This window comes from Capricornis sumatraensis, chromosome 3 (assembly GCF_032405125.1).
Source record: "Capricornis sumatraensis isolate serow.1 chromosome 3, serow.2, whole genome shotgun sequence".
In the NCBI taxonomy this organism is placed as follows: Eukaryota; Metazoa; Chordata; class Mammalia; order Artiodactyla; family Bovidae; genus Capricornis; species Capricornis sumatraensis.
In genome coordinates, this window is record NC_091071.1 from 16,457,909 (window position 1) to 16,479,357 (window position 21,449).

The 21,449-nt window shown below is 45.9% G+C and overlaps 1 protein-coding gene across 3 annotated transcripts in view; it reads left to right on the plus strand.

Moving 5' to 3' along the window:
- Positions 1-21,449, plus strand: part of XPO6 (exportin 6) — a 107,231-nt gene that overhangs the window by 79,407 nt on the left and 6,375 nt on the right. For 2 of the 3 annotated variants that reach the window (XM_068967327.1, XM_068967329.1), the window contains 9 exons: positions 3,472-3,631; positions 6,691-6,783; positions 11,829-11,973; positions 13,780-13,926; positions 14,841-15,030; positions 17,731-17,886; positions 18,843-18,957; positions 19,121-19,292; positions 20,636-20,797. In XM_068967327.1, the coding sequence (XP_068823428.1) occupies positions 3,472-3,631; positions 6,691-6,783; positions 11,829-11,973; positions 13,780-13,926; positions 14,841-15,030; positions 17,731-17,886; positions 18,843-18,957; positions 19,121-19,292; positions 20,636-20,797 (1,340 nt within the window). The remainder of the gene's footprint in view (positions 1-3,471; positions 3,632-6,690; positions 6,784-11,828; positions 11,974-13,779; positions 13,927-14,840; positions 15,031-17,730; positions 17,887-18,842; positions 18,958-19,120; positions 19,293-20,635; positions 20,798-21,449) is intronic. The other variant, XM_068967328.1, reaches the window with a different exon arrangement.

The following is a 21,449-nucleotide window of genomic DNA, read 5'->3' on the forward strand; positions in this document are numbered from 1 at the left end:
TAACTGTGCAGGCTTCCCTGCCTAAGAGATTGCTTATGATACAGACTTTTGGACTTAAATTCTTGGTTCTGCTTAGGTTCATTTATGACTTGTTTGTTCTCTCTGAATGGAATACCTTAAGTGCTAAGTTTTATATTTTTATTGCCCAGTCCACCACCCCCCCCACCAAAAAAAGACTGAATTTATTTTTTTAAGTTTTTTTTAAAATATGGACCATTTTTAGTCTTCATTGAATTTGTTACACAGCTGCTTCTGTTTTATGTTTTGGCTTTTTTTTTTTTTTTTGGCCCCGAGGCATGTGGACTTCTAGCTCCCTGACCTGGGATCAAACTGACACCCCCTGCTTTAGAAAGCAAAGTCTTAACCACTGACCTCTGAATTACCTTTAACATTAATATGTTTCTTTACGGGGCAGTGACTTTCCAGTGAGCTGTTCTTTGTGGGTTTTTTTAAGTTTTTTTTTTTTTTTTGATGTGGAGCATTTTGAAGTCTTTATTGAATTTATTATAGTATCGCTTCTATTTTATGTTTTGTTTTGTTTTGGAGAGGGGCTGTGAGGCATGTGGGATATTAGTTCCCCGACCAGGGATTGAACCCACATCCCTTGTTTTGGAAGGTGAAGTCCCAACCACTGGACCGCCAGGGAAGTCCCGTGGGCTGTTCTTTGGTGTGGCTTAGGGGACATCTGTCGAGACAGCTGCAGGGTAACGTGGTTTATGGAAGGTTGGACTTTGGTGTGGCCCTGGTATCTTCTGTTTCTGAAACCTACACGTCACAGTGTCCTCACCTGCAGGTTCCACTGTGTGGATGTTCTGTGTTGTTGATGGGAGCGAGGAGGAAACTAAGCCTCAGCCAAACAGAATAAAATGTGGATTGATCTGAACAGCCTTTCACAGTGGGAACTCTGGCCTTCCCCCTCAGGTGGCAGTGTGGTTACCTTGCATGATTTTGTGGTGATGGTAGTATGAGGTTTCCAGGCTGGGGGGCAGGGCTAGAGACTGATCTGGGGTACTTACTGCCTGTGCGTTTGGCTGCATTGCAGACACATCAGCAAAGAAGCAGCTGCCGTTTTGATTGATCTGAACCTTGGATGGCACATAGTGTTGAGTTGAACTCTATGAATTACCATGGTTCTGTAGGCCAGAAACAGTCAAATAGCAGCAAATTGATGTGGTTCAAACCAATAGTTCAAAACACACACAGCAGTTCCAGGCTGTTTCTCATTCTAGGACTGCTTTTTTATCAGAAAAATTAGGGCAGGTTTAAACAAGAGTGATGAGAATGGCCAGGATTCTGCAGAGGGGGTGAGCACAGAAAACAGAAGGGACCAGGCGTGTATTTCAGCCAAGAGGAGATTTGCAAGAATGTGACCCTCCCTCCACATCTCCCCAAGACTGCCATGTGTCAGCAGGCTTAAATTAAGCTTGTGTTTTGTTCTCCCCTGAAAGGGTGGAAGGGCTTCCCTGGTGACTCAGACAGTAAATTGTCTACCTGCGATGCACGAGACTCGGATTTGATCCCTGGGTCAGGAAGATCCCCAGGAGAAGGGAATGGCAACCCACTCCAGTATTCTTGCCTAGAGAATTTAATGGACGGAGGTGAGACCAGGGGATGATAGGAGGAATTATCAGGGAGACCCCTGTGTTTCTGGCCAAGCTATCCAAAGGTGGAAGACTCCCGCAGGAGACATCGGGCCCTAGCATTCTATTGAGGGGTCCGGGAAGAGGCTGAGGGGCCAGTGCTGGGGAAGGCCATGCGCCAGATGTATGTGTGGATGAGGGGCAGAGGGGAAGAAGGCTGGTCCCTTGAGGATGACTTTGAAGCTGTCTCATGCCCATCCATGAGGGAAACTTGATGTAGGCTGGTGTTTTGGTTGGTTTTTAATAGAGAAAAAGGCTCTTTCCTTTCATGCTGAGAATTAGTACAGTGAAAAAGTTGAAAACGAGTTACCAGGGTAGAGCTATGTGGGTGATGAGGATGGGTGTGTGCAGGGAGAGGGAGGGCCCCTGATGAGGAATCGGAACCCCTCTCTGGCAGGTTTTAGTTGACCCTGGGCTTCGGTTGCATAGTGGTGGCCCTGGACAGCCTTGACGCTCAGAAGGTGTGTGCTGGTGGTGCTTTTCTTAACCGGGAGAGGAGGGTGCAGAGGCCCCGCTCCCCTCACATGACCGCACGCGACCACAACCACTGCTTGCTCTGTGTGTTCTGTGGGCTCCTCTGGCTGGCAGTGTGGGGTGCTCACCCTCTTGCTCTGACCCTGGGAGCTGGCCCACCCTCCTTAGCCACCCATCTCATGGTCTTGGCGGGGCTGCCTGCAGGCTGATAATCCTTCCGGGGGACGTTTCTGCGCCAAGGCTATGCTCTCCGTGGGGAGTGCTGCAGGGGGGCAGGTGGTCTGGCAGGTCGGGGCCGCTTTGTCACCGGCTCTTCCTCCTTCCTTTTGTCCTCTGGCCCCTCGGGGCACGACCCACTGTCATAGTGCCCTGGCCACAGTGTCCCTCATTCCAGGCTCCTGTCCCCCTTTTGGGGCTGTCCTGGGCTCTGTTCCAGCCTCATCACTTGGAAATCTATGTGGCGTCGAACTTGTTGACTCATCCCCCCAGCTCTTAGGTGTCAGCCTGCCTTCTTCCTCTCTACTGTGTTGCCTGTCCATGTGTGTGTGTGTGCTCAGTTGTGTCCGACTCTTTGTGACCCCGGTGGACTGTAGCCACCAGGCTCCTCTGTCCATGGGATTTCCCAGGCAAGAATACTGGAGTGGGTTGCTGTTTCCTTCTCTGGGGGAATCTTCCTAACCCAGGGACTGAACCCGCATCTCTGCACTGGCAGGCGGATTTATTACCCCTGCGTCTCTGCATTGGCAGGCGGATTTATTACCACTGAGCCATCAGGGAAGCCCCGTTACTTATCCTTTGTTGTTGTTCAGTTGCTAAGTTGTGTTCGACTCTTTGCGACCCCATGAACTGCAGCACTCCAGGCTTCCCTGTCCTTTACTGTCTCCTGGAGTTTGCTCAAACTCGTGTCCACTGAGCCAGTAATGCCATCCAACTATCTTATCCTCTGTCACCCTATTCTCCTCCTGCCCTCAATCTTTCCCAGCATCAGGGTCTTTTCCAGTGAGTTGACTCTTGGCATCAGGTGACCAAAGTATTGGAGCTTCAGCTTCAGCATCAGTCCTTCAATGAGTGTTCAGGGTTGATGTCCTTTAGGATTGACTGGTTTGATCTCCTTGCAGTCCAAGGGACTCTTGGGAATCTTCTCCAACACCACAGTTGAAAGCATCAGTTCTTTGGTGCTCAGCTTTCTTTGTGGTCCAACTCTCACATCGTACATGACTACTGGCAAAACCATACCTTTGACTAGAGGGACCTTTCTCTTGAGAATCCCTTGAACCATATGGAAAGGCAGTTATCTGTAGTGGGAATTAGAGCATGTTCTTCCTGTTGAAAAACCACCTGAGGCATTCTGTTTCAGGACCCAGGCTGAACATCACAGCGGAGAACGACTGCCGGCGCCTGCACTGTTCCCTGAGAGACCTGAGCTCCCTCCTGCAGGCCGTGGGCCGCCTGGCCGAGTACTTCACTGGGGACGTGTTCGCCGCGCGCTTCAGCGACGCCCTCACAGTAGTGGAGAGGTGGGTGGGCAGTTCCAGCATGGATCTCAACTTTCCTGCTTGTATGCGGTGCTGTGGTGGCCAGGCAGCTCTGCCCTGTGCAGGTGACTCGAGGCTCCGCCGCACACAGGGGTGTGGAGCGTTACTGCCCTTCTCTGAACTTCATTCAGGTGCTGGTAAAATGGAGTGGACATAGTATCCTGTGGGTTTATTGTGAGATTTATATGAGGTAAGGCCCTGAGCCTGGGGCTTAGTATGTAGCACATGGTAAAGATAAGCTGCGATTTCATGGAAGAGCTTATATTTAAAGACAGGAGTAACCTCAAGAGAAACCAGGTGTGGTCATAAAGAGACGTTAAGACAGCCCTGTTAATAAGAGGACAGACAAGTAGGCAGTCTGCACCTTGACCAGGCAGCCAGATGCCGGAGCGGTCTTCTTCTGGTCCTGTTAGAGTGGGCCTAGTTTTTGCAGTCCTCTTAGGGTCCTGAGGAGTGGAAGCAGGGCAGCCGCCAAGCCTGACTGCGGGGCGGATCCCCACCTTCCCTGCACGGAGCTCCCGTTACTGCTTCTTTCTCGAGGGGCCCTCACAAGCTTTACGGCTGCATTTGTTGAGGTCCTCCCTCTCCCTTCTCATGAACTCAGGCACCTAAAACGTCATTTGCTGAAAATAAAAGGGACAGAACGTTCAGGTCATTTCATGGTAACCAGCAAGTAGATTAGATCAAAACCAGGTGGGTGTGGATCCAGCCCAAAGTTGAGACACCTGGTTCTTTCGTCGACACAGTGGCTATGTCACTGGTAACACACTAGGGGGAGCTAGGGCCCAGGCCAGCTTACTTGCATGCCAGACTTTTCTTTGTTACTCTTGGCTTAAAAGCAGACATGACTGAGAATTTTAAATAAATCTGAAAATCCAGATTAATGTTAATAAGAAAAGCAGTATACAGTAATAGGAGATTTTAGAAAGTAATTTTGTCCATTTTCTTTCTATATTTTGAGGGACAGGTATTATCACTTTATCTGAGTAAACTGTGTCCCGGAGGGCGAGTGCCTTGCCTCAGACCATGCAGTGCATGAGAGGCCGCACATGGACTTTTACCAGTTTCTTGAGCCCAAATGCTGAGCTCTCTCCAGACACAGAGCTTCTACTTTAAGCTCTTTTTCCTCTTCTTCCTACACTAGGCCTGTTTCCTCTGATAGTCGAAACATAACATGTCTTTCTGACTGAAGTCTATATTTTTTGAATTTAAACTTAAGCCATGTATTGTATCCATCAGTCATTTCGGCTTCATAGGGAGGTGACTGTTCAGAGATTCTGGGTTATTATTTTATAGGTTCTTATGTATATACATCTTTCTGCATTGCTTACGTTTGCAGGCTCAGTAGTTAAACGCACTTGGCTCTTTTGTCTTCACTTAGAATAAAGTGTGAGAGAAGCCTCTTTGTTATGGCTATAGCCACTGTCATCAGTAGCATTTTTACTTGTCGGTTACAGAATATTAGTATCAAGACTGCTAAACATAGAAATATTAAAAGACAGATTTAGAAGTTCATTTTTAGTGTGGAGGAACATTAAAGAATGCTGTTGAATGTAAGTGAAGAGTATCAAGTCACAAGCTGTATGATTTCACTTCTGTGAGGTACTTAGAGTTGTCAGAATGATGGAGACAGAAAGTCAGTGGTTGCCAGGGGTGGAGGGGTTGTGGAGAGTTACTGTTTAATGGATACAGAGTTTCAGTTTTCTAAGATGGAAAGAGTCATGGAGATAGATGATGGGGGTAGTTGCATGTTATGAATATATTTAACACCAGTAAATTGTACACATATTGTATGAATGTAAACCAATTTAAAGAATTAAACACTGGGCACTCATTGGTGTATTACTTACTGATGGTGACTTTTTTGATGCCTACTTATCACCACCACCATACCCCACTTCCTAGAACTTCAGATGAGAACCCCTGACTCTTTTACTTAGTTCCTGGCTTACTGGAAATACCTCTTTCTGACTGCTCTCCAACCCTGAATAACTTGTGACTCAAGCTCGTGGTTTTTTATAATAAAATCCTTTCTGCCCCTATCAGAGAGGAATATTTTTCAGAATATGGACCCCATGCATCAGAGTCCCATGGTTGCTCTTAGAGATGCACATTTCTAGACCCCCTCAGAGCTGCAGTGTGCGTCTGTAGGGTGGCACCAGCAAGCTGTATTATAACTAGTTCCCCAGTTGATTCTTCGCTCAGTGAAGTTTGAGACCTTCTGCGCTGTTGGGTTGAGGGAGCAAAACACACACCATCTTCCCTGGCATGCCCCGCAGACCTGAGTCCAGGGTTCCTTACAGAGCAGGCACGGAGAGAACTTAGCCAAGTCTCTAGGTTTTTTTTTTTTTTTAATGTTTACTCAGAAAGGAGTATCTCTAATGGAAGAGCAGTCTCCCATTTTCCAGTAGAGCTGGTCGTATTTAATGTTCATTTGTATGTAGTGAGCCCTTGGGCAACCAGTGGGCTCAATAACTTGCTTCTTAAAGAATTGTGCTGAAAATTAAAAATACCTTAATCTACGTTAAAAGCTTTTGTGTCCTCCCTTTCCCAACCCCATCACAGTGTTGTATCGTGAACATTTCATATCTTCAGAAAGTTAAAAAATTGTGTAGGTAATACCCATGTACCTATCAGCTAGATTCTACAGTTAAATTTTGCTGTATTTTCTTTATCATATGTCTATCTACCTGAAACATTTGTTTTTCCATTTTTAAAATTGTGATAAAGTGCACATACAATAACAATTTCCATTCTAATCATGTTGTTGGATGTATTATATTATGTTGTCTATTGGATATTTATATTGTTCTCAAAAAGTTTGAGACTGTAGGTAGTGCTTTAGACTGTGTCTTAGTATATAAATCTTTATGCATATCTCAGAGTACATCTTTGGGATAAAATTGAAAACCTGGTCTTGATTCTTTTTTGATTGGAAAAAAGTGCGTCCTCAGGACCTTTGTTGATACCTTGTCCATTTTGTCTGCTTTAGTCCACAAACTGAGCGTGGCCTCATTCGTACAATTCTTCTTTGCCAACAGATTGGTCAAAGTCACTTTGTATGGATCTCAGATAAAACTGTACAACATTGAGACTGCTGTGCCATCAGTATTGAAGCCTGATCTCATTGATGTGTAAGTATAGTTAGATGTTTGTGTATTCTCAGAAAGACTTGTTCTCTGCCCCCAAATGGCTTTATAGATAAAAAGGGACTGTAGTGGCTGTCGTGAAAAGATGAAAAACTCCCGTCTCCAAACCTCAAAAGAGAGAAAGCTTGTTATATCTGGGGACTGGGGTGGCTGGAGTGAGTGGCATTCATCAGGCAGATGAGAGCTGGGAGCAGAGGGTAGGTATATGGAGTAGGCATTTCAGGAGGAAAGAATAGCACATGCCGAGACACGGAAGTGGTGCAGAGTCGCACAGGTAGGGGTGTGGGGAGCAGCTGGTGTGGTGGGAGGTGAAGCTGGATAGGCATGTTAGGACTGTTCACTGTGAATGCCATGAATTGTGTCCTGAGACCAGTGACTGAAACTGCCCCTAGAGATTCTGATGACAGCAGGATGGTACAAGGCTTGGGTGTTTGCATATTAAATAAGAACCCTAAGTGACTTTGAAGCCAGGCACCCAGGGACCACACTGAGAAACATTATCGACGGTGGGAGGCCATTAGGAAAGTGACATAGAGATGGGGTGAAGGAATGGGGACTGGAGATGGGGCCCTCTCCCAGAGGTCACTGCCTGGAAGGCCTGCTCTCGGCTGGAGAGGCATTCTGCCAGATTCAGCCCTGTGCTAGCTTTTAAAGATACTTTCATTGGAACAAAGCCCTGCCCATTCATTTACATATTACCTATGGCTGCTTTTGCACTGTAGTGGCAGAGTAGTTGAACAGTTCTGGGTGAGAGTGGATGGCCTACAAAAACAAACATTTATATTCTGACTTTTTTGCAGAAAAAGTCTCTGATCCCTGTTCTAGAGCATTCTGGAGCTTCAAATTAGATACATAGAAAAAGAGTCTCATTTACTATGGTGGTTAAAAAAAATTTTTTTTTTAATATTGCTCTCCTTTTTGATAATTTAGAGAAAGCTTCTTCCAAGAAAGAGGCTAATTTGCTCATAAACACGCATTGCACACAATTTTGGGAAGTTTTCCTTCAGGCTTAAGGAACTGTATAAATGTAAAAAGATTGGCAGAAATTCTTAGACACCCCTTTCAGAGGACAGACTTTGATGCCTTTCTCCTTTCTTTTTGTACTTTTTGATCAATGGATTCTTAAGATAAAATACAAAATAACTGTTTTGTCACTGTGAATAGCAAAATCCCCAAATTTATAGTTTCTTACTGTAAGGTGTTTAGTACCTATTCTTACCTACCTTTTTAATTTGGAAAAGCTCAAATTTATAGAAAAGAGGGTAATAGGATGAACACCCATATACTATACTCTGAAGCTTGATTCGTTATTGACAAGTATTCTGCCACATTTGCTGTGTGTGTTTGTTTTTCTGTTTTTGCTTCTCTCTGTATACACATTTGCATGTGCATTCTCAGCGGCTCAGCTGTCTGACTCTTTCGTGACTCCATGGACTGTAGCCCGCCAGGCTCATCTGTCTATGGGATTTTTTCAGGCAAGAATACTGGAGTGGGTTGCCATTTCCTCCCCCAAGGGATCCTCCCAACCCAGGGATGTAACGTGTGTCTCCTGCACTGCAGATGGATTCTTTACTGCTGAGCCATCAGGGAAGCCCTGCACACGTGCACACACACACATGTTTTTTGTGTGAACTATTTGAAAATAAAGGGCAGGCAACACATCATTTCACCTTTATATCCTTCAGCGTTTATCTCCTAGGAGCATTCTTCTGTATAACCATAATACATTATTAACACTCAAAACCTTCCATAGGGGCAGTAATGTCATCTCCTGTTTTTAAGCATATCTATTTGGTGGTATATTCCAGTTTACCTAATTGTCCCAGGAATGTCCTTTATACGTGTGTATCTATAGATGTATATATTCTAGATCCAGGTTCTAACTAATGAATCTCATTATGTGTTTCTCTTATAGTCTAGACAAGTTAGTTCCCCAGATTGTGTGTTTGGGAGGGGTAGGGTGGGGAGAGAGACTTAGTTTTTGGAGATTCACATCTAAATTTTTTTTTTTTTTTAAGAAAAACTTAAAAATTTTGATTTGTCTAGTTTTTGTCTGTATTAGATCAAGGTTAAGCATTTTAGCAAGAATGTTATATATGTGATGGTGTGTCCTTCTTGCATCATGTCTAGAAGCCCTTAGAGGTTGGTTTGCCCTGGAATTACTGATACTGAGTTTGATTTTTAAATAGTGTCTGCTGTGTCCTTGCTTCTCCACTGAAAGGTCCTAGAAGCAGTGACACCACAAGCAGCACTCCCTTTAGTATTCAGGCTCTTGGTTTCTGAGATACATTCTCCACCAAAAGGAATCAGGGCTTCTTGGAGAAATGCTACAAGTCTGGGGCAGGCTAACCCTGGAAAATCTTGCTGAGCCAATTGGGAAGGTTGGGAATGTATGAAAAGGACATGGGGGCCAGCTAGAAAGGGTGCTTCCTGGTCAACTTGATGATGTGATCATCAAGAAAGAATAAGAATGATAAGGAGTTATAATATATTGAATATACAGCATCCATATGATTAGAAAAGAAGATCGGGGAGAGGAAGTTCTTTTTACAGAAGAATATAGCTAATGAAAAGAAAAAGAATTAGAAAAATCCCTCGTTTGCAACCACCAAGTTTTAAGAATGATTTATGCATGGATTCTCAACGGGTATTTGTTGTGGAGGGTGTTAATTATTTATGGAGTCTCAAAGTATCACCCCACCCAAAAAATTACTTAATTTTTTCAGAAAAGGGAGAAATTACCCATTTATGTTTATTAGACGGTTTGGTGTTTTGTAAGCTCTGGGACAACTGCCTCACTTCACTTTTTCAAAGATTTATTCTTTTTGGTGAATTGTGAGCTTTTATGATGTAAAAGAATACACAAAAGAACTGTACAGAAAAGATCTTCACGACCCTGATAATCACAATGGTGTGATCACTCGCCTAGAGCCAGACATCCTGGTACGTGAGGTCAAGTGGGCCTTAGGAATCATCACTACGAACAAAGCTAGTGGAGGTGATGGAATTCCAGTTGAGCTATTTCAGGTCCTAAACGATGATGCTGTGAAAGTGCTGCACTCAATATGCCAGCAAGTTTGGAAAACTCTTACAGTCTAGACAAGTTAGTTCCCCAAATTGTGTGTTTGGGAGGGGTAGGGTGGGGAGAGAGACTAACTTTTTGGAGGCCACAGGACTGGAAAAGGTCAGTTTTCATTCTAATCCCAAAGAAAGGCAATGCCAAAGAATGCTCAAACTACCGCACAGTTGCACTCATCTCACACGCTAGCAAAGTAGTGCTCAAAATTGTCCAATCCAGGCTTCAACAGTATGTGAACCATGAACTTCCAGATGTTCAAGCTGGTTTTAGAAAAGGCAGAGGAACCAGAAATCAAATTGCCAACATCTGTTGGATCATTGAAAAAGCCAGAGAGTTCCAGAAAAACTATTTCTGCTTTATTGACTATGCCAAAGCCTTTGACTGTGTGGATCACAATAAACTGTGGAAAATTCTGCAAGAGATGGGAATACCAGACCACCTGACTTGCCTCTTGAGAAATCTGTATGCAGGTCAGGAAGCAATGTTAGAACTGAACATGGAACCACAGACTGGTTCCAAATAGGAAAAGGAGTACGTCAAGGCTGTATATTGTCACCCTGCTTATTGAACTTATATGCAGAGTACATCATGCGAAATGTTGGGCTGGAAGAAGCACAGGCTGGAATCAAGATTGCTGGGAGAAATATCAATGACCTCAGCTATGCAGATGACACTGCCCTTATGGCAGAAAGTGAAGAGGAACTAAAAAGCCTCTTGATGAAAGTGAAAGAGGAAAGTGAAAAAGCTGGCTTAATGCTCAACGTTCAGAAAACAAGATCATGGCATCTGGTCCCATCACTTCATGGCAAATAGATGGGGAAACAGTGGCTGACTTTATTGTTTTGGGCTCCAAAATCACTGCAGATGGTGACTGCAGCCATGAAATTAAAAGATGCTCACTCCTTGGAAGGAAAGTTATGACCAACCTAGATAGCATATTCAAAAGCAGAGACATTACTTTGCCAACAAAGGTCCGTCTAGTCAAGGCTGTGGTTTTTCCAGTGGTCATGTATGGATGTGAGGGTTGGACTGTGAAGAAAGCTGAGTGCTAAAGAATTGATGCTTTTGAACTGTGGTGTTGGAGAAGACTCTTGAGAGCCCCTTGGACTGCAAGGAGATCCAACCAGTCCATTGTAAAGGAGATCAGTCCTGGGTGTTCATTGGAAGGACTGATGCGAAAGCTGAAACTCCAATCCTTTGGCCACCTCACACGAAGAGTTGACTCATTGGAAAAGACTCTGATGCTGGGAGGGATTGGGGGCAGGAGGAGAAGGGGATGACAGGATGAGGTGGCTGGATGGCATCACCAACTCTATGGACATGAGTTTGATGAACTCTAGGAGTTGGTGATGGACAGGGAGGCCTGGTGTGCTACGATTCATGGGGTCGCAAAGAGTCGGACACGACTGAGCAACTGATGTATATTTTGTCGTGTGTATGGTGCAGTACAACATCGGCAGAAACTGTAGTCTTTGCTCCTTCAAGCCTCAGCCAGATACCATGTATGGTGTGATGGAAGCTTAAAGCTGAGAGTCTTGTATCAAAGCTTATTCGTAAAGCTCTAATTCCTGGTAGTTTTCTACATCCCGGTCTGTAGTTAGGGTATAAAATTTTTACTATTTCCCAGTCTAACACATTATCACTTAAATTCTTGGATTCTGGTTTTATTATTTACCATTCTCTCACCTGACCCCATGTGTGTCACAGAAAGATTGAATGAGATCTGATAGACGTTTGCTAACTGCCTTCTGGGTTCCAGGCAGTGGTGGCAATATTTAGATGATGGGTTTTAACTTTAGGTCCTTAGGGCACAAGGAGAAGATTTCTAGCCTGTCACGCGTGGTGTAGATTGGTAAATGCGATGGGTGGAATTCTTTCCTCCTGTGAAAGTAGATTTAGTGCTGATGTGTTCTGACCCTAACCTGTAACATCGCGTCTTCTCTCTCCGCAGGCATGCTCAGGCCCTGGCTGCCCTACAGGCCTACTCTCACTGGCTCGCACAGTACTGCAGCGAGGCGCATCGGCAGAATACCCAGCAGTTCGTTTCGCTCATCTCCACCACCATGGATGCAGTCACACCTCTCATCACCACCAAGGTCTTGAAACAGCGCAGGCTGCATCTCTTCTCTAACTCCCCATCTGTCCTCCTCTTCATATACCCATTTATAATGCCACATAATATGAGACCCAGTTCTTGCCGCCGTGATAGAACTGTGCGCCATTTCATGTTCCTTTTCAGTTCTAGCCCATGTAAATTCAAACATACCTATTCGTGCAGTTCTCTAAGTCTCCCATGAATACATGCTCATTGTCTAAAAGTAAAATACTGTTCAAATGTATGGTACTCTCTTAATTCCTTCCTCCAAAACATTTTCCTTTCCAGGGTAAGCACTGTCAGCCGTTTGTTGCATAGCCTTCAGACTTTTTCCGGGTCTCATACACATAGGTAAATGTTTGTAGACAGCTGGAGGTAAATTAATATCTTCTTTTGTGTCACAGTGTGCCTTGGAGACCTTTACATGTGGCAAACAAATGTAGTGTGTGAAGCTGGCCAGTGCTATTCTGTAGTGGGGGTGTATGATAGCTCTTCTTTTGTTGGAAATTAGACCCTTGTATGTACATCCTTGGAGGATAGGTTCCTAGAAGTGTAATTGCTGGGTCTAAGGTTCTATCCATGTAAAACTTGATAGATTCTAAGCTGTCCTCTAAGGAAACCACCAAGTTATATTACTAAAGCATGTAGATTCTTCTTTTCCTTTTTTCTTCTTTTTCTGGTAGTTTTACTCATATATGGCATTCTGTACCACTGTTAACAGAACAGTGTGCTGTTTTCTGTAAATTTTTGTTGTATTTATAATTGTAATTTGTAAATGAGTTACGATAATCCTGTGAGGGGGTGGTTTCAGAACTCACCTATCCATCGCTGATCTTTTAAATTGTGTCCCATTTGTTAACAATTCATTACAGATAGTTTTGAAATGTGTGTACTCATGACTGTAGCTTTATCCTTTTAGGTAATTTGTTTAGAATAACTGGGATTATAGGGTTCAAAGGTTAGGGATATTTTGCGGTTTTAGGAAATTATGTAATTTTTCTAAATTATTCTGCATACCACTGGCTCTTTGGTGTGCTGTTGGATTGTAGTCTTACTAGCATCTGGTGCTGTTTTGGAAGCATCTTTTGTTTTGCTAGATAACTTGAAAGGGATAGAATGGTACTTAAACCATGGGTTTGATTGGCCTGTTGAAGTGAAGGAAGTAGGCAAGCCTGGTGTGATTGATGGACTGCAGAATGGGAGGTTAAGAGAGATCTCCGCTTGACTAGAGTAACAAGAGTCAGATGAACGATCCCCAGTTGTTTGGATGATATGCCAAGGAGTTTGCCATGTGGTTTAAATGCTGACAGGGAGCCACTGTAGATTCATGAGCTGAGAAGTGACTGAGTTCGTGGCTGAGAGCTAGAAAATTAGAGACGATGGTCTTGGCTTGAGGGCAGCAGCTGTGGATGTGGCAGGGAAGAGGAAACCTTGTTACTGGGCATCATTATAGGAAAACTTCTTTGAGACAGAGTCTAGTTGTGGCTTCGCTGGTGTCTCAGGCGGTAAAGCGTCTGCCCGCAATGCGGGAGACCCAGGTTTGATTCCTGGGTCAGGAATATTCCCTGGAGAAGGAAATGGCAATCCACTCCAGCACTCTTGCCTGGAAAATCCCATGGACGGAGGAGCCTGATAGGCTACAGTCCATGGGGTCGCGAAGAGTCAGACACGACTGAGTGACTTCACTTTCTAGTTGATGTAGTTTGGCATCAAGCCCCGTATTCAGCTCATGGTTGCCTCATCAAATTCTTCTAATCCCAGTCTCACAGGAGACGTTGTGAGCTGACATGTCTTCTTCCCTCCCCAGGTCCAAGATAAGTTGCTGCTATCTGCGTGCCACTTACTGGTCTCACTGGCTACCACTGTGCGACCTGTCTTTCTGATCAGCATCCCTGCAGTGCAGAAAGTATTCAACAGGATCACTGATGCCTCTGCCCAGCGACTTGTTGATAAGGTGAGGCCTCAGGGCTCCCCTGGGGTCCCCAGAGCCATGTGGCTCAGGCTCAGAGAGGCTGAGGAAGAAGAATCTAACCTTTCGTCTTGTACTTAGAGCTTACAGGCCCTGCCAGTGTATGTGGATTTCTTACATGTATGACACTGATGCAGCCTCAGTGCTCTCTTGTTAAGACCTTCCTTCTCAACACAGTCAGTGTGCTGATTCAGACATAAAAAGTTCCTCCCGACAGGCCTGGTGATTATGGTGCTTTGAGAGCTGGCAGTTTGGCTGGTGCTGGGAGAGTCCTCTTTGTATTCTTTGTGGTTTAAACAGTCTGTTTTTATTGTTAAATGTTTGTTTTCTTAGGGTTGAGACACTCCAGACAAGTATATTCTCCTACAATCCTCTGGGAGGCTCAGGCTAGAAGTTTAAAGCAATGAAATGGGGGCAGGGTCATAGGGGCGTCAAAGCAGTTACTTAAAAGTACCTGGACTGTGAATGTGTTGCTTCTGACTTGTCCCTAAGGGCACATTGAGTGTAAAAGACTCGACAGCAGTGTTCTGAGTAGCTTCTCGGCGGAGGGGTATCAGGAGCCGGTGGCCGAGGGACAGGTTAGACTCAGTATCAGTGATTTCTCCCCCTCTTAATGCTTCAAGCAACGAATTAGAGGGAAAGTGCCAGCAGTAAGAATGATGATAGAGGCTGGCCTTCAGATGTGCTGGGCCCAGATTTGGTGTTGTTTCTTCAGTTTTTCTCTCCTTCCTGGATTGTTCAAGTTGGACCTAAGTCCCAGGCCCAGGTTTTAAGAAAGGAGCCCAAGGCCTGAGCTCAGTGTGTGCGGTCGGTGTCAAAGGTCATGTCAGGTGCAGCCGCTCTGCTGTCCACGTTGGTCGTAAACTTATGCTGGATGGATACCCTCGGGTCTCTTCCAGGCTCAGGTGTTGGTGTGCCGAGCCCTCTCGAACATCCTGCTGCTTCCATGGCCAAACCTCCCAGAGAGTGAGCAGCAGTGGCCTGTGCGCTCCATGAACCATGCCAGCCTCATCTCTGCGCTGTCCCGGGATTATCGCAATCTGAAGCCCACTGCTGTCACCCCACAGAGGAAGATGCCCCTGGATGACAGTAAGTGGCCCCAAGGCAGGGGCAGCCTGGGGAGATAGGTAGAGCTGGCATCATTCTTCCTTTGTAGCAGATGGGCTTTGCATCTGGGGCTCATGGGTGAATTAATCTGCCCACTGTCACCCAGTTGCTCAGCCACAGAGTTGACTCAGGTAGAACCATGCTTACCTGTGGAATTCAGTGAACACATCACATGGACCTATTCCCTGAATGCAGGGTGCCCGTCTCTTATTTAAAATGTCAACAGTAAGAGATACATCCATTTGAAGACCCTATTTGATTTGAAGACCCTATTTGATGATGACTTCTGTGGGTAAAAACCCTTCAGTGATTATTGATCCATCTCAGGTACTTGTATAAACAGTCAAAGCGGATGACTTCTCCACACTGGGAAACAGGAAACTATCTTTTGACTGTTTTTAACCTTTCTCAAAATATAAATGTTTTAGAGGCTTTGAAAGAGCTTTTTGTATCTTTAAAAGTGATTAAGCTTGGTATCTTCAAGTTTAGTTGTTTATATTAAATAAGGAGGAAAAAGAGAGAATTCAGTTGTTCAAGTAGAAGGCATCAGATTTCTCTGAACAATCTTCCTGAAATAAATATTACAGAAATAGTTTGAAAATTGTCTCTTTTCACAGTGAGAAAATAATAGAACATTATTGGATAATGTCAACAGAAATGCTTTGTGACATATTAGTAATATATACTGAATGTTTTTTTTAAAGTACATTACTTTTACAATTAAGAATATTAACACAAGCTCATTATACAAAAATACTAGAGTGGTATACAGATGGAAAAGGGAACTCTTAAATCTCATCATTTTTAGTATTTTGGAAAGTAACCCTTTTAACCATTTTGTCATTGTCAGCTTTGGTAATAGTCAATTATTTTACCAACAAAAGCAAGTTTATTCAGGAATAGCCAGAGGAATTGCAATTCTCAGGTTATGAGGACTGTGGCAGACCATAGGCAAATTCAAAGAGCTAGGAAGGGGCACTTTCTTTTTTAGGGCAAAGGGAGGGGTTGAGAGGGTCTGTAATAACTAGAGTCCATTGAAAGAAGCTGGGAGTCCAAAATTTGAAGGCTTCTCATTGGTTGGGCTGTTAACAGTCTCTGATTAGCTGGCTTGTCTTCAGGAAGAAGAGTAGTTTTCTTCTTCCTGCTGGATGAAGTGGGCAACACCTGCCTGTTTGGAGTAATTGGCCTGCATGGAAGGGCATAATAGCTCCCCCTGCAGGCCTGTCTTGACTCTTGTTGTCAGTTCAGTCCAGTCACTCAGTCGTGTCCGAGACTGCGAGCCCATGGACTGCAGCACGCCAGGCCTCCCTGTCCATCTCCAGCTCCCGGAGTTGACCCGAACTCATGTCCACTGAGTCGGTGATGCCATCCAACCATCTCATCCTCTGTCGTCCCCTTCTCCTCCTGCCCTCAATCTTTCCCAGCATCAGGGTCTTTTCAAACGAGTCAGCTCTTTGCATCAGGTGGCCAAAGTATTGGAGTTTCAGCTTTAACATCAGTCCTTCCAATGAACACTTAGGACTGATCTCTCTTAGGATGGACTGGTTGGATCTCCTTGCAGTCCTAGGGACTCTCAAGAGTCTTCTCCAACACCACAATTCAAAAGTATCAATTCTTCAGCACTCAGCTTTCTTTATAGTCCAGATCTCATGTGCACACATGACTATTGGAAAAACCATAGCCTTGACTAGACAGACCTTTGTCGGCAAAGAAATGTCTCTGCTTTTTAATATGCTATCTAGGTTGATCATAACTTTTCTTCCAAGGAGTAAGCGTCTTTTAATTTCATGGCTGCAGTCACCGTCTGCAGTGATTTTGGATCCCCCCAAAATAAAGTCTGACACTGTTTCCACTGTTTCCCCATCTATTTCCCATGAAGTGGTGGGACCAGACGTCATGATCTTCGTTTTCTGAATGTTGAGCTTTAAGCCAACTTTTTCACTCTCCTCTTTCACTTTCATCAAGAGGATTTTTAGTTCCTCTTCGCTTTCTGCCATAAGGGTGGTGTCATCTGCATATCTGAGGTTATTGATATTTCTCCCGGCAATCTTGATTCCAGCTTGTGCTTCTTCCAGCCCAGCGTTTCTCATGATGTACCCTGCATATGAGTTAAATAAGCAGGGTGACAGTATGCAGCCTTGGCGATATCAGCAATTACATATATTTTCAGCCCCAGGAGACCGAGGTCTGATCAGGCAGTCAGTTAGCGTGGCAGCAGCAGGTCCGCTCAGCGGGTCCTGTGTGGGCCATCAGGCTGGAGTCAGACTGGGAGGTGAAGGGGAGGGTTCAATCTGCATGTGTCCATTCCCACCTGTGCCCTTATGACCCTCACGTCCTCACTAGTCTGTTCACCATCTTAAAGTCTCAAGTCCAGGACACCAAACCCGAGGGACATTCCATCTTCTCTGTGGAGATGTTTCATGTGATAAGAGGCAGAATAGAGGCAGAACACTGAGCAGGCTGGCTGGCAGGCAGTTGGAGTCCTGACAGTAAAAAGGGAACAGAGAGAAAGAAGATACAGAGAGATCCAGACAGAGATTGAGAACGCAGTCGAGAGAGGCTTCTGTGCGACTGTCCTTCAGAGAAAGACCTTTGCGGATTTCGTCCCCTTCTTGGTGTTCCCTCTTACTCTGCTTTTCTCCTCAGACAAGTCATAACCTGCCGCTCACTCTCGGTTTGCAGCCAAAGTGATCATCCACCAGACACTGAGTGTCTTAGAAGACATTGTGGAGAATATCTCTGGGGAATCCACCAAGTCCCGACAGATCTGCTATCAGTCATTGCAGGAATCCGTTCAGGTCTCCCTGGCCCTCTTCCCAGCTTTCATCCATCAGTCAGGTAGGAGCTGGCTGCGGGCCCCGCTGCTGGGTGGTACTGACAGGGCCCAGAGTCCTGCCTAGCTCTGTAGGGCAGGCCGAGTCGGTCGGCTGCGCAGACTAGAGGTGCGGGCTGAGGGCAGTGACGTCATGATGTGCTGAGTCACTTGGGAACATAGCAGTGGATGGGGCGTTATTCCAGGGCCGACATAGAACTTTTTCTGGGAGTTCTACTTATTTATTATGTGGCAAGGTGAGTTTTGCTGAGATGCTAACCCTCCCTGCACTCTGTCACCATCGCTCAGAGAAGCACTCTCTCGGTCTCTGGGTATGCTGGCCTGGCTCTCCTGAGCAGTGACCGTGGTCCTGTCAGTCTTGTGAGAGAAATACCAGGACTTCTCAGTCAGCACATCCTCACTAATTGCCCCCAGGTGTATGTGGTTGAAGCCAGAACATATTCTACAGATGATTTTTGAGATCTGGAAGTGCAGCCACGCTAAATGTAACCAATATTTTCGGCAGTTAGTCCATTTAATGGCCCAGGGCATGCAGTCAGAAGTACACCATTATCCACTCAGCGGCTTGACGCTGGACCCAACTGCAGAGAGAAGTGGCTGAAGCCTCCAGGTGCTGACCCAGTTCAGTAGTTGCATCCGCGAGCACAAGATGGCCCAGCCGCAGTGAGCGCTCTGCACAGCGCTGGATGCTGGGCAGTGAGGGTGGCTTCAAGGTGACCTTCGTTTCCTACCATGAGCCACTGGGTGGAGTTGTCCGTATTAGGGCTGTTTTCTCAGCATGTGCTTAATCATTTCCCACTTTCCGTCACTGGCTGTGATGGTCCTGGCTGAATTTCTTCCAGCAGGAAGCCTTAGAGCTGGAGAGGATAGTACAGATAGCAGGAGGCAGTGCGTCCAGCCCGGGGCTGCTCTTCACGCGGGTGTACATGCCTCTGATCACCCGCTTTGTCCCTTTATTTAGATGTGACTGATGAGATGCTGAGCTTCTTCCTCACTCTGTTTCGAGGCCTTAGAGTCCAGATGGGCGTGCCTTTCACTGAGCAGATCATACAGACTTTCCTCAATATGTTTACCAGGTAACCGCTGACCTGCTCGCTATCCGTGGTTTTACGGCTCCACGTGAGAAGTGGTGGGACCTGGCTGCTAAGCATGGGCCTTTTTGCTCCCTTTCTTCTCTTGCCACGTGCTGCTCCCAGAGAACCGTTTCCTTGGCTATGGTGTGCTTTCTCTTGTCTTCAGAGAACAGTTGGCTGAGAGTATCCTCCACGAAGGCAGTACTGGCTGCCGGGTGGTCGAGAAGTTCCTGAAGATCCTGCAGGTAGTGGTCCAGGAGCCCGGCCAAGTGTTCAAGCCCTTCCTCCCCAGCATCATCGCCCTGTGCATGGAGCAGGTGTATCCCATCATTGCCGAGGTACGAGGGGCTGGGTGGTCTCCCATGCTGCCTGTGACTGGGGAGGGAATGAGATATTGAGGAAGAGTTGTTGTGTTTTAAACTGAATTTGTTAGTTATTTTATTTTTCTCATAAGATAATATTTCTGAGAATGCTACTGGCTTGGTACACTGGCTGAGTTAATTAGAACTAATCTAGTATAAGCATAGCAGGTTCATTGTCACGAGGTTGCTTGGTTGGTAAGATCAGCCTCCCATGGGAAACAGTTTATAACTTTAGGTGAGTATGTGGTTTTCTCCAGCAGATATAACAGACGTTATAATAACAAAATTTTATAATACTTTCCTATTAAGAACTTTCATAATCTCAAGCATACAAAACAGGTTCCTAGAACCATTCAAGGTTTTCGTCATTAGAAAGCTCCTTGTCCTCCTTAGAAAACAGCCACTCAGCATGATCAAATTCAGAATCAGTATATTTTTACTGAAGTTTTCTATGATAGTTTCGTAAACAAGGGCTGTCCTTTCTAACTGCCCAAGCTAAGGCGTAAGTCACTCCAGTTGCTGTGTCATTAAACACATCTTGGCCCTCTGAGTGTTCTGTCATGGAAGCTGGTGCCCACTGGTCTTGATTTCAGTCGAGGCTGGATTAAATAGATCTGGGCCTTATAATGTTGACTTCTGCCAAGACACGTGGAATAATGTGACCTGTCATGATCTTCCACGACTTGGAGATTTTTGGATAAATTAGAAAATTATTGCTGAGCCTGCCTCCCTTTCCTCCTCCTCCTGCCGGTGAAAGAGGAGACAGACTCGGAGAGCAGTTAGCACCAGAAGCTGCCTCCACCATGAGGTGCCACTTCTACCTGGAGGCCCTCTCGTGCTGCTTTCGGTGGTTTCTAAGTGCTTTTTAAACTCCTTTTCTATAGAGGGCAGGACCTCTGTTAAGCCTTTTCATCTGTGTCTATCCTCAGAGGTTGCATAAGACCAATAGGTTAGCCGGGACACTTTTTAAATTCTGGCAAAGGAACATGACAGATCAGATCAACTGCTTTCTAAACAGGAAATCCATAGTCCTAATTGTTTTTCCACTTAGGAACCTTTTTTCCGAGCTTGAAAAGCTGTGAGTGCTTCCATCAGAAAAAGGGCCACTTGGCACTGAGCCAGGCATTGTGTGTCTCAGCTCTGGCCCCGTCTTGGCCTAAGTGCTGCTTGTTTGAACTGCTGAGAGCCACGCGGAAGGGGGCATGCTGCTGACTGTCAGCAGGGATCTCTCAGACCTCTTTCCTGCGCTGGGACCAGGCTGTGGGTGGCTCCTGAGCCTCAGGAAGGGAAGGTGCGAGGGTCTGTGTGTGTCTCCACAGCGCCCCTCCCCTGATGTGAAGGCAGAGCTGTTTGAGCTCCTTTTCCGGACGCTCCATCACAACTGGAGGTACTTCTTCAAGTCCACCGTCCTGGCCAGTGTGCAGAGGGGCATGGCTGAGGAGCAGATGGAGAACCAACCGCAGTTCAGTGCCATCATGCAGGTAACCTGGAGAGCTGGTGAGGCTGAGTGGAATCCACGAACAGGCAGGCCCCATTCTGGACGTCAGTGCATCTATTGGCTGACTGTCCGTCGCGTTGCTTCTCCGGCTCACGGTCCCACTTCCTCTAACGTGGCCGCTTCAGCGGGTGCCACAGAGTGGTGCTTTGAAGCCTCGCAGTTTTGGATCTGAAGTTCAACTCTCGCTCTATACTTGTGACGTTAGTTAATTTCCTGGAGCCTCGGTCTCTCCATGAAGTAGGGGTAACCCTGCCTGATTCACGGCTTTGTTGTGGGTTACATGAGAGCATACATTGTGTTCCTGGCCCTGGGAGTGCTGGGTCCACGTGAGCTCCCTCTGCCTTGCAGTGGGGTTAGCCCGCGTGTAGGCAGCCCCCTGCGTCGGGCACCCCTGGGCCTCCTCACCCACAGCACTGTGGCAGTTGATCTGCATTTTTCAAAGATAGTTCTGGCTTGTGCGACGGTAGGAGAAGCCCTGCCCTGGGAGTCAGTCTCCCTTTCCGATCAAGTGTGATGCTTGGTGAGCCCTGGGGGCCGAGCACACAGAGGGTGGCCAGCTGCTCCCTGACTGCTTTTAGGCACGCTCCTTGTTCTGCACTCAGCTGTACAACTTTTTAATTTTAAGTCTCGGTCAA